At 48.8% G+C, this 13,436-nt stretch overlaps 1 protein-coding gene across 2 annotated transcripts in view; it reads left to right on the forward strand.

The window, feature by feature from the left end:
• The window catches only part of LOC121291862, a 140,686-nt gene that overhangs the window by 76,514 nt on the left and 50,736 nt on the right, over positions 1 to 13,436 (forward strand). For both annotated transcript variants that reach the window (XM_041213474.1, XM_041213475.1), the window contains exons 2-3: positions 767 to 999; positions 10,178 to 10,333. In XM_041213474.1, the coding sequence (XP_041069408.1) occupies positions 767 to 999; positions 10,178 to 10,333 (389 nt within the window). The remainder of the gene's footprint in view (positions 1 to 766; positions 1,000 to 10,177; positions 10,334 to 13,436) is intronic.

Raw genomic sequence — 13,436 nt, forward strand, 5'->3', positions numbered from 1 at the left:
GTTGGGTGGGTGCGGAGTGGGGGGTGATCAGTATTACTGGGGGGAGGGGGTTGGGTGGGTGCGGAGTGGGGGGTGGGCAGTATTACTGGGGGGGAGGGGGGTTGGGTGGGTGCGGAGTGGGGGTGTCAGTATTACTGGGGGGGAGGGGGTTGGGTGGGTGGGGAGGAGCGGTGGGGGGGTCAGTATTACTGGGGGGAGGGGGTTGGGTGGGTGCGGAGTGGGGGATCAGTATTACTGGGGGGGAGGGGGGTTGGGTGGGTGCGGAGTGGGGGGGTCAGTATTACTGGGGGGGAGGGGGTTGGGTGGCTGGGTGCGGAGTGGGGGGGTCAGTATTACTGGGGGGGAGGGGGTTGGGTGGGTGCGGAGTGGGGGGGTCAGTATTACTGGGGGGGAGGGGGTTGGGTGGGTGGGTGCGGAGTGGGGGGGTCAGTATTACTGGGGGGAGGGGGTTGGGTGGGTGCGGAGTGGGGGGGTCAGTATTACTGGGGGGGAGGGGGTTGGGTGGGTGCGGAGTGGGGGGGGTCAGTATTACTGGGGGGGGAGGGGGTTGGGTGGGTGCGGAGTGGGGGGGTCAGTATTACTGGGGGGGAGGGGGTTGGGTGGGTGCGGAGTGGGGGGGTCAGTATTACTGGGAGGTGCTGCCTGACTGCAGTTTCCAGATTCTCCCAGCCGGATTCCACACTCTCCCTGTCCTCTCTTGGACTGAATGCAGCCAGCTAACTCCATCCAGTTTGAGAAGCTAATTCACTCCTTTTCTGTCTTACAGATGTCCCGGACGATCTGGAACACATGTTTCTGAGCAATGGCACCATTAGCCCAGCTGTTCTGGACTGGCTTTTATCTGGTGTGCCCTACTGCATGCTGCTCACCATCGATCACACAACCACTGATCAACCAAAACGCAGGCAGGAGCGCGTCATCGAATCCCTGCTATCCAAGGGAGTGAATCTGTCCGATAGCATCACAGTCGAGAGTCTTGTTCACTCTCCAATCATCCTGGTAAATCTGTTCAAGGCTCCTTCATCCTGAACTCCATTTACAATGAAATTACCACAACCTGTCCAAATGATACCTTTGAGTAACACACTGAGCTGGAGTTACCCCCGACAGGTGTAGCTGATCTGGAACCCAGTCGCTGGTGTTGTTCCTGACGGGCGTAGTTTGATCTGGAACACAGTCGCTTGTTTTGTTCCTGAATGGGTGTAGTTTGATCTGGAACCCAGTCGCTGGTGTTGTTCCTGACGGGCGTAGTTTGATCTGGAACACAGTCGCTTGTTTTGTTCCTGAATGGGTGTAGTTTGATCTTGAACACATTCACTGGTGTTGTTCCTGACGGGTGTAGTTTGATCTGGAACACAGTCGCTTGTTTTGTTCCTGAATGGGTGTAGTTTGATCTTGAACACATTCACTGGTGTTGTTCCTGACGGGTGTAGTTTGATCTGGAACATAGTCACTTGTTTTGTTCCTCAATGGGTGTAGTTTGATCTGGAACACAGTCACTGGTGTTGTTCCTGACGGGTGTAGTTTGATCTGGAACACAGTCACTGGTGTTGTTCCGGAATGGGTGTAGTTTGATCTGGAACACAGTCACTGGTGTTGTTCCAGAATGGGTGTAGTTTGATCTGGAACACAGTCACTGGTGTTGTTCCTGATGGGTGTAGTTTGATCTGGAACACAGTCACTGGTGTTGTTCCTGACGGGTGTAGTTTGATCTGGAGCACAGTCGCTTGTTTTGTTCCTCAATGGGTGTAGTTTGATCTGGAACACAGTCACTGGTGTTGTTCCAGAATGGGTGTAGTTTGATCTGGAACACAGTCACTGGTGTTGTTCCTGATGGGTGTAGTTTGATCTGGAACACAGTCACTGGTGTTGTTCCAGAATGGGTGTAGATTGATCTGGAACACAGTCACTGGTGTTGTTCCTGATGGGTGTAGTTTGATCTGGAACACAGTCACTGGTGTTGTTCCAGAATGGGTGTAGTTTGATCTGGAACACAGTCACTGGTGTTGTTCCTGAATGGGTGTAGTTTGATCTGGAACACAGTCACTGGTGTTGTTCCAGAATGGGTGTAGTTTGATCTGGAACACAGTCACTAGTGTTGTTCCAGAATGGGTGTAGTTTGATCTGGAACACAGTCACTGGTGTTGTTCCAGAATGGGTGTAGTTTGATCTGGAACACAGTCACTGGTGTTGTTCCTGATGGGTGCAGTTTGATCTGGAACACAGTCACTGGTGTTGTTCCTGACAGGTGTAGTTTGATCCGGAACACAGTCACTGGTGTTGTTGCTGAATGGGTGTAGTTTGATCTGGAACACAGTCACTGGTGTTGTTCCAGAATGGGTGTAGTTTGATCTGGAACACAGTCACTGGTGTTGTTCCAGAATGGGTGTAGTTTGATCTGGAACACAGTCACTGGTGTTGTTCCTGAATGGGTGTAGTTGATCTGGAACACAGTCACTGGTGTTGTTCCTGAATGGGTGTAGTTTGATCTGGAACACAGTCACTGGTGTTGTTCCTGATGGGTGTAGTTTGATCTGGAACACAGTCACTGGTGTTGTTCCTGAATGGGTGTAGTTTGATCTGGAACACAGTCACTGGTGTTGTTCCTGATGGGTGTAGTTTGATCTGGAACACAGTCACTGGTGTTCCTGAATGGTTGTAGTTTGATCTGGAACACAGTCACTGGTGTTGTTCCTGATGGGTGTAGTTTGATCTAGAACACAGTCACTGGTGTTGTTCCAGAATGGGTGTAGTTTGATCTGGAACACAGTCGCTGGTGTTGTTCCTGAATGGGTGTAGTTTGATCTGGAACACAGTCACTGGTGTTGTTCCTGAATGGGTGTAGTTTGATCTGGGAACACAGTCACTGGTGTTGTTCCTGATGGGTGTAGTTTGATCTGGAACACAGTTACTGGTGTTGTTCCAGAATGGGTGTAGTTTGATCTGGAACACAGTCACTGGTGTTGTTCCTGAATGGGTGTAGTTTGATCTGGAACACAGTCGCTGGTGTGTTCCCTGAATGGGTGTAGTTTGATCTGGAACACAGTCACTGGTGTTGTTCCTGAATGGGTGTAGTTTGATCTGGAACACAGTCACTGGTGTTGTTCCTGATGGGTGTAGTTTGATCTGGAACACAGTTACTGGTGTTGTTCCAGAATGGGTGTAGTTTGATCTGGAACACAGTCACTGGTGTTGTTGCTGAATGGGTGTAGTTTGATCTGGAACACAGTCACTGGTGTTGTTCCTGATGGGTGTAGTTTGATCTGGAACACAGTCACTGGTGTTGTTCCAGAATGGGTGTAGTTTGATCTGGAACACAGTCACTGGTGTTGTTCTGATGGGTGTAGTTTGATCTGGAACACAGTCACTAGTGTGTTCCAGAATGGGTGTAGTTTGATCTGGAACACAGTCACTGGTGTTGTTCCTGATGGGTGTAGTTTGATCTGGAACACAGTCACTAGTGTTGTTCCAGAATGGGTGTAGTTTGATCTGGAACACAGTCGCTGGTGTTGTTCCTGAATGGGTGTAGTTTGATCTGGAACACAGTCACTGGTGTTGTTCCTGAATGGGTGTAGTTTGATCTGGAACACAGTCACTGGTGTTGTTCCTGATGGGTGTAGTTTGATCTGGAACACAGTCACTGGTGTTCCAGAATGGGTGTAGTTTGATCTGGAACACAGTCACTAGTGTTGTTCCTGAATGGGTGTAGTTTGATCTGGAACACAGTCACTGGTGTTGTTCCTGATGGGTGTAGTTTGATCTGGAACACAGTCACTGGTGTTGTACCAGAATGGGTGTAGTTTGATTTGGAACACAGTCACTAGTGTTGTTCCTGAATTGGTGTAGTTTGATCTGGAACACAGTCACTGGTGTTGTTCCTGAATGGGTGTAGTTTGATCTGGAACACAGTCACTGGTGTTGTTCCTGATGGGTGTAGTTTGATCTGGAACACAGTCACTGGTGTTGTTCCTGATGGGTATAGTTTGATCTGGAACACAGTCACTAGTGTTGTTCCAGAATGGGTGTAGTTTGTCTGGAACACAGTCACTGGTGTTGTTCCTGATGGGTGTAGTTTGATCTGGAACACAGTCACTGGTGTTGTTCCAGAATGGGTGTAGTTTGATCTGGAACACAGTCACTGGTGTTGTTCTTGAATGGGTGTAGTTTGATCTAGAACACAGTCACTGGTGTTGTTCCTGAATGGGTGTAGTTTGATCTGGAACACAGTCACTAGTGTTGTTCCTGAACGGGTGTAGTTTGATCTGGAACACAGTCACTGGTGTTGTTCCTGATGGGTGTCGTTTGATCTGGAACAGTCACTGGTGTTGTTCCTGATGGATGTAGTTTGATCTGGAACACAGTCACTAGTGTTGTTCCTGAACGGGTGTAGTTTGATCTGGAACACAGTCACTGGTGTTGTTCCAGAATGGGTGTAGTTTGATCTGGAACACAGTCACTGGTGTTGTTCCTGATGGGTGCAGTTTGATCTGGAACACAGTCACTGGTGTTGTTCCTGACAGGTGTAGTTTGATCCGGAACACAGTCACTGGTGTTGTTGCTGAATGGGTGTAGTTTGATCTGGAACACAGTCACTGGTGTTGTTCCAGAATGGGTGTAGTTTGATCTGGAACACAGTCACTGGTGTTGTTCCAGAATGGGTGTAGTTTGATCTGGAACACAGTCACTGGTGTTGTTCCTGAATGGGTGTAGTTTGATCTGGAACACAGTCACTGGTGTTGTTCCTGAATGGGTGTAGTTTGATCTGGAACACAGTCACTGGTGTTGTTCCTGATGGGTGTAGTTTGATCTGGAACACAGTCACTGGTGTTGTTCCTGAATGGGTGTAGTTTGATCTGGAACACAGTCACTGGTGTTGTTCCTGATGGGTGTAGTTTGATCTGGAACACAGTCACTGGTGTTCCTGAATGGGTGTAGTTTGATCTGGAACACAGTCACTGGTGTTGTTCCTGATGGGTGTAGTTTGATCTGGAACACAGTCACTGGTGTTGTTCCAGAATGGGTGTAGTTTGATCTGGAACACAGTCGCTGGTGTTGTTCCTGAATGGGTGTAGTTTGATCTGGAACACAGTCACTGGTGTTGTTCCTGAATGGGTGTAGTTTGATCTGGAACACAGTCACTGGTGTTGTTCCTGATGGGTGTAGTTTGATCTGGAACACAGTTACTGGTGTTGTTCCAGAATGGGTGTAGTTTGATCTGGAACACAGTCACTGGTGTTGTTCCTGAATGGGTGTAGTTTGATCTGGAACACAGTCGCTGGTGTTGTTCCTGAATGGGTGTAGTTTGATCTGGAACACAGTCACTGGTGTTGTTCCTGAATGGGTGTAGTTTGATCTGGAACACAGTCACTGGTGTTGTTCCTGATGGGTGTAGTTTGATCTGGAACACAGTTACTGGTGTTGTTCCAGAATGGGTGTAGTTTGATCTGGAACACAGTCACTGGTGTTGTTGCTGAATGGGTGTAGTTTGATCTGGAACACAGTCACTGGTGTTGTTCCTGATGGGTGTAGTTTGATCTGGAACACAGTCACTGGTGTTGTTCCAGAATGGGTGTAGTTTGATCTGGAACACAGTCACTGGTGTTGTTCCTGATGGGTGTAGTTTGATCTGGAACACAGTCACTAGTGTTGTTCCAGAATGGGTGTAGTTTGATCTGGAACACAGTCACTGGTGTTGTTCCTGATGGGTGTAGTTTGATCTGGAACACAGTCACTAGTGTTGTTCCAGAATGGGTGTAGTTTGATCTGGAACACAGTCGCTGGTGTTGTTCCTGAATGGGTGTAGTTTGATCTGGAACACAGTCACTGGTGTTGTTCCTGAATGGGTGTAGTTTGATCTGGAACACAGTCACTGGTGTTGTTCCTGATGGGTGTAGTTTGATCTGGAACACAGTCACTGGTGTTGTTCCTGATGGGTATAGTTTGATCTGGAACACAGTCACTAGTGTTGTTCCAGAATGGGTGTAGTTTGTCTGGAACACAGTCACTGGTGTTGTTCCTGATGGGTGTAGTTTGATCTGGAACACAGTCACTGGTGTTGTTCCAGAATGGGTGTAGTTTGATCTGGAACACAGTCACTGGTGTTGTTCTTGAATGGGTGTAGTTTGATCTAGAACACAGTCACTGGTGTTGTTCCTGAATGGGTGTAGTTTGATCTGGAACACAGTCACTAGTGTTGTTCCTGAACGGGTGTAGTTTGATCTGGAACACAGTCACTGGTGTTGTTCCTGATGGGTGTCGTTTGATCTGGAACAGTCACTGGTGTTGTTCCTGATGGATGTAGTTTGATCTGGAACACAGTCACTAGTGTTGTTCCTGAACGGGTGTAGTTTGATCTGGAACACAGTCACTGGTGTTGTTCCTGAATGGGTGTAGTTTGATCTGGAACACAGTCACTGGTGTTGTTCCTGAATGGGTGTAGTTTGATCTGGAACACAGTCACTGGTGTTGTTCCTGATGGGTTGTAGTTTGATCTGGAACACAGTCACTGGTGTTGTTCCTGAATGGGTGTAGTTTGATCTGGAACACAGTCACTGGTGTTGTTCCTGATGGGTGTAGTTTGATCTGGAACACAGTCACTGGTGTTCCTGAATGGGTGTAGTTGATCTGGAACACAGTCACTGGTGTTGTTCCTGATGGGTGTAGTTTGATCTGGAACGCAGTCACTGGTGTTGTTCCAGAATGGGTGTAGTTTGATCTGGAACACAGTCGCTGGTGTTGTTCCTGAATGGGTGTAGTTTGATCTGGAACACAGTCACTGGTGTTGTTCCTGAATGGGTGTAGTTTGATCTGGAACACAGTCACTGGTGTTGTTCCTGATGGGTGTAGTTTGATCTGGAACACAGTTACTGGTGTTGTTCCAGAATGGGTGTAGTTTGATATGGAACACAGTCACTGGTGTTGTTCCTGAATGGGTGTAGTTTGATCTGGAACACAGTCGCTGGTGTTGTTCCTGAATGGGTGTAGTTTGATCTGGAACACAGTCACTGGTGTTGTTCCTGAATGGGTGTAGTTTGATCTGGAACACAGTCACTGGTGTTGTTCCTGATGGGTGTAGTTTGATCTGGAACACAGTTACTGGTGTTGTTCCAGAATGGGTGTAGTTTGATCTGGAACACAGTCACTGGTGTTGTTCCAGAATGGGTGTAGTTTGATCTGGAACACAGTCACTAGTGTTGTTCCTGATGGGTGTAGTTTGATCTGGAACACAGTCACTGGTGTTGTTGCTGAATGGGTGTAGTTTGATCTGGAACACAGTCACTGGTGTTGTTCCTGATGGGTGTAGTTTGATCTGGAACACAGTCACTGGTGTTGTTCCAGAATGGGTGTAGTTTGATCTGGAACACAGTCACTGGTGTTGTTCCTGATGGGTGTAGTTTGATCTGGAACACAGTCACTAGTGTTGTTCCAGAATGGGTTGTAGTTTGATCTGGAACACAGTCACTGGTGTTGTTCCTGATGGGTGTAGTTTGATCTGGAACACAGTCACTAGTGTTGTTCCAGAATGGGTGTAGTTTGATCTGGAACACAGTCGCTGGTGTTGTTCCTGAATGGGTGTAGTTTGATCTGGAACACAGTCACTGGTGTTGTTCCTGAATGGGTGTAGTTTGATCTGGAACACAGTCACTGGTGTTGTTCCTGATGGGTGTAGTTTGATCTGGAACACAGTCACTGGTGTTCCAGAATGGGTGTAGTTTGATCTGGAACACAGTCACTAGTGTTGTTCCTGAATGGGTGTAGTTTGATCTGGAACACAGTCACTGGTGTTGTTCCTGATGGGTGTAGTTTGATCTGGAACACAGTCACTGGTGTTGTACCAGAATGGGTGTAGTTTGATCTGGAACACAGTCACTAGTGTTGTTCCTGAATTGGTGTAGTTTGATCTGGAACACAGTCACTGGTGTTGTTCCTGAATGGGTGTAGTTTGATCTGGAACACAGTCACTGGTGTTGTTCCTGAATGGGTGTAGTTTGATCTGGAACACAGTCACTGGTGTTGTTCCTGATGGGTGTAGTTTGATCTGGAACACAGTCACTGGTGTTGTTCCTGATGGGTATAGTTTGATCTGGAACACAGTCACTAGTGTTGTTCCAGAATGGGTGTAGTTTGATCTGGAACACAGTCACTGGTGTTGTTCCTGATGGGTGTAGTTTGATCTGGAACACAGTCACTGGTGTTGTTCCTGAATGGGTGTAGTTTGATCTGGAACACAGTCACTGGTGTTGTTCTTGAATGGGTGTAGTTTGATCTAGAACACAGTCACTGGTGTTGTTCCTGAATGGGTGTAGTTTGATCTGGAACACAGTCACTAGTGTTGTTCCTGAACGGGTGTAGTTTGATCTGGAACACAGTCACTGGTGTTGTTCCTGATGGGTGTCGTTTGATCTGGAACAGTCACTGGTGTTGTTCCTGAACGGGTGTAGTTTGATCTGGAACACAGTCACTGGTGTTGTTCCTGAACGGGTGTAGTTTGATCTGGAACAGTCACTGGTGTTGTTCCTGATGGGTGTAGTTTGATCTGGAACACAGTCACTAGTGTTGTTCCTGAACGGGTGTAGTTTGATCTGGAACACAGTCACTGGTGTTGTTCCTGAATGGGTGTAGTTTGATCTGGAACACAGTCACTAGTGTTGTTCCTGAATGGGTGTAGTTTGATCTGGAACACAGTCACTGGTGTTGTTCCTGATGGGTGTAGTTTGATCTGGAACACAGTCACTGGTGTTGTTCCTGATGGGTATAGTTTGATCTGGAACACAGTCACTAGTGTTGTTCCTGAACGGGTGTAGTTTGATCTGGAACACAGTCACTGGTGTTGTTCCTGATGGGTGTAGTTTGATCTGAAACATAGTCTCTGGTAAGTGTGTCTCCGCTCTCTCCCTCTCCCCCTCTTTCCATCCCCACACCCCCCCCCCCCCCCCCCCCCCCCCCCCCCCCCCCCCCCCCCCCCCCCCCCCACCCTCCCCGACTGTCTGCTATTGTTTCCACACCATCGCTCCTTTGGCTGAAACCTGCTTGTTACCTCGGTGATGGTGGCATGACTCTGTGACGTTGGTGTATCTGTGATTCTGTCGGGTTGTGTTTGGTGAGTTAATGGGGTCTCGGTTAATCAGATGCAATTTCAGTGAAAGTACACAAAGATTGGCCGGGTGGTTAACAGTGAGGTTGAGTGTCTTGGACTACAGGAAGATATAGACGGGATGGTCAAATGGGCAGATAAGTGGCAGATGGAATTTAACCCTGAAAAGTGTGAGGTGATACACTTTGGAAGGAGTAATTTGACAAGGAAGTATTCAATGAACGGCATGACACTAGGAAGTTCTGAGGAACAAAGGGACCTTGGTGTGTGTGTCCATAGATCTCTGAAGGCAGAGGGGCATGTTAGTGGGGTGGTGAAAAAGGCATATGGGACACTTGTCTTTATCAATCGAGGCATAGATTACAAAAGTAGTGAGGTCCTGTTGGAGTTGTATAGAACCTTGGTGAGGCCACAGCTGGAGTACTGTGTGCAGTTCTAGTCGCCACATTATAGGAAGGATGTGATTGCACTGGAGGGGGTGCAGAGGAGATTCACCAGGATGTTGCCTGGGATGAAACATTTAAGTTATGAAGAGAGGTTGGATAGACTTGGGTTGTTTTCATTGGAGCAGAGAAGACTGAGGGGCGACCTGATCGAGGTGTACAAGATTATGAGGGGCATGGACAGGGTGGATAGGGAGCAGCTGTTACCCTTAGTTGAAGGGTCAGTCACAAGGGGGCATAAGTTCAAGGTGAGAGGCAGGAGGTTTAGGGGGATGTGAGGAAAAACTTTTTTACCCAGCGGGTGATCGGGGTCTGGAATGCGCTGCCTGGGAGGGTGGTGGAGGCGGGTTGCCTCACATCCTTTAAAAAGTACCTGGATGAGCACTTGGCACCTCATAACATTCAAGGCTATGGGCCAAGTGCTGGTAAATGGGATTAGGTGGGTAGGTCAGGTGTTTCTCACGTGTCAGTGCAGACTCGATGGGCCGAAGGGCCTCTTCTGCACTGTGTGATTGTGTGATACCCGCCTGTTGCTTTGCTGAGGGGTACACAATGGAGTGTTTGTCCTGTCTGGTTACATGCGTGGGATTGCTGACAGCTTCCATCACTCTGTCACTTCTCCTCTTTCTCTCTCCCACAGGCAGTGCACCAAACTCTAATAGACTGTCTGATGGCTGTCTGGGCTGCTGGTTTGCTCGGCGCGGACAAGGTCACGCGTTCAATCCCACAGCTCCCCGCAGTCGATGAGGACCTCCAGGATAATCTGGAGTTGGCCGTACTCTCCTGGATCAAACTGGTAAGGAGCAATTCCTGCGAGGGTTTTTAGCTCTGCCCTTGTCCACTCTACAAGACGAGGGAATACGCAACAGACACTGGGATATTGGGAAGTGTAGCGGGACCTTGCCTTGTCCACAGGTCCCTGGAGGGAGGGGGACAGCTCGGTCAGGTTAAGGAAAGTACACGGGGTACTTGCTTTCACTGGACAAGGCTCAGAGTCTGAGTGTAGGGAGGTTGTGCTGCACTGAGGCTGGAGCACTGGCTACAGTACTGGAAGGGGGGAATCACTCTGGAGACTTACAGAGGAGACTTACAGAGGAGACTTACAGGGGAGACTTACAGGGGAGACTTACAGGGGAGACTTACAGGGGAGACTTACAGGGGAGACTTACAGGGGAGACTTACAGGGGAGACTTACAGAGGAGACTTACAGAGGAGACTTACAGAGGATGATGATGTATGAACGAGAGAATTTTAACGATGGGGAAAGACTGAGCAGTTGTTTCCTTAGCAATGGGGGAGGCTGAGAGGATTGAATTGAACTGTATAACATGTTGAGAAGCTGAGGGTGCAGGAGGAAGGGGCTGTTTCCCTGAGCAGACATCAGCAACAAGGGGGGAGAAATGTAAAGTATTTGGTGGATTAGAAATGAGTTCAGGAGTAATTATTTTCACCCAGAGGCTGGTGGGGATCTGGAGCTCTCTGTCGGAAAGGGTGGGAGGGGCAGAAACCCTCATCACGTTGGACAATTACTTGGACATGCACTTGGAGTGCTCTAACCTGCAGGACCACAGGGAGCAGGAGCTGTAAGATGGGATTAGACTAGCTAGCTCTTTCAGCAAGGATTGACACAATGGGCTGAATGGCCTCTCCTCCTGTGCCATTGATTTGCTCTGGGGCTGGATCTCCTGATCTTTGCCTGTTTGTGAACACTCGGTGTGAGCCCCTGAATATGAGTTTGTTGATGAGGGGTGCACTGTGTCCTCCCCATCCCTGTGGTTTACAGTGATTCCTGTCCAGTGAATGTACTGGGAGCTCAGTTACTGATTCCTGTACTGGATTGGGGGGGTAGAGAGAGAGAGAGAGAGAGAGAGAGAGAGGAGGGAGCCAGGTCCTCTCACTCTCGCTCTCTCTGGAAGGTGACTTGGAGTGGGCTATGAGCTTGCATTGGCCACAGTTTTAACCTCCACTTCAATTTAATGCAACTTCAGTTTTGATCTCCAGAGCATTGAGTCATTGGTCAACTTGGCACAGCAGGGATGGGGTCCTGGGATCTTGCTGTTCAGTGGGACTCAGTGCCACACAATATACGCTATTCTCCATCTTGAAACAGCCAGGGAACTGGAGGGTGTTGGCCTCTAGTGCCAGGGGGATGAAGTGTAAATGTTGGGAAGTCTTGTATCACTGTCCAGGGCATTGGTGAGACCACACCTGCAGCACTGTGGACAGTTCCCCTCTCCTTACTTACGGAGGGATTGACTCGCTTCAGAAGCCGTTCAGAGAAGGTTCACTTGGCCGAGTCCTGGGATGGAGGGGTTATTTTATGAGGACAGGTTGGAGAGTTTGGGCCCATACTCATTGGAGTTTGGAAAAATGGGGCGTGATTTTATTGAAATATTATAAGACTTGAGGAAGATTATAGGTCATGGAATAAAAGGCATTGGTGCTATGTGGGTACAAAATTGGCTGAGGGATAAGAAACAGAGTAATGGTCAATGGGTGTTTATTGGGCTGGAGGAAGGTTTGTGGAGTTGCCCAGGGGTCGGTATTGGGACTCTTGCTTTTCCTGATCTATATTAATGATCTGGATCTTGGTGTGCAGGGGACAATTTCACAGTTTGTGGATGATATGAAGCTTGGGGGGTGTTGTGAACAGTGAGGAGGATGGTGTGGAACTTCAATAGGACATAGACAAGTTGGTGGAGAGGGCAGATAGGGGGCAGATGGAGTTCAGTGTGGAGAAGTGTGAGGGGATGCATTTTGGCAGGAAGAACATGGACAGACAATATAAAATAAGGGATAAAAGCAAAATACTGCGGATGCTGGAAATCTGAAACAAAAATAGCTGGAAAAACTCATCAGGTCTGACGGCGTCTGCGGAGAGGGAGAGGGTTAACGTTTCGAGACCATCAGAACTGAAATAAAGGATACTATTCTAAAGGGGGTGCAGGAGCAGAGAGACCTGGGTGTCCATGTGTATAGACCATTGAAGGTGGCAGGACAGGTGGAGAGAACAGTTAATAAAGCAAATAGTATCCTGGGCATAGAGTACAAGAGCAGGGACGTTATGCTGAATTTATATAAGATACTTGTTAGACCTCAGCTGGAGTGTTGTGTACAGTTCTGGGCGCCACATTATAGGAAGGATGTGAACACATTGGAGAGAGTGCAGAAGAGATTCACAGGAATGGTTCCAGGGATGAGAAATTCAGATACAAAGCTAGACTTGAGAGGCTGGTACAGTTCTCCTTGGAGAGGAGATTTGATAGAGATGTTCAAAATTATGAGGGGGCTGGACAGAGTAGATAGGGAGAAGCTGTTCTCAATCGTAAAAGGATCAAGAACGAGAGGGCACAGATTTAATGACTTGCAAAGGAAGCAAATGTGATGTGGGAAAAATCTTTTTCCCCACCGAGTGTGGCTCAGGTCTGGAATGCGCTGCCTGGAAGTGTGGTGGAGGCAGGTTCAATCGAGGCATTCAAGAGGGGTTTTGGATGGTTATTTAAATAGAAACAATGAGCAGGGAAAAGGCAGGAGAATGGCACCAAGTTAAAACGCTCGGCGAGCCAGTACAGACAGGATGGGCTGAACGGCCTCCTTCTGCACCATAACCATTGCGCGATTCTGAGAGTGGGGGGAGGGGGCTTAACAGGGTGGATGCTGGGAGGATAGCACCCCCACACCCCCACCCCACCCACACCCGCCCCCACACACCCCCACACCCCCACCCCACACCCCCACCCCACCCACACCCGCCCCCACACACCCCCACCCACCCCCACACCCCCACCCCACACCCCCACCCCACACCCCCACCCACCCCCACACCCCCACCCCACCCACACCCCCACCCCACCCACACCCGCCCCCACACACCCCCACCCACCCCCACACCCCCACCC

The sequence above is a fragment of the Carcharodon carcharias genome, chromosome 19, assembly GCF_017639515.1.
Source record: "Carcharodon carcharias isolate sCarCar2 chromosome 19, sCarCar2.pri, whole genome shotgun sequence".
NCBI lineage: Eukaryota > Metazoa > Chordata > Chondrichthyes > Lamniformes > Lamnidae > Carcharodon > Carcharodon carcharias.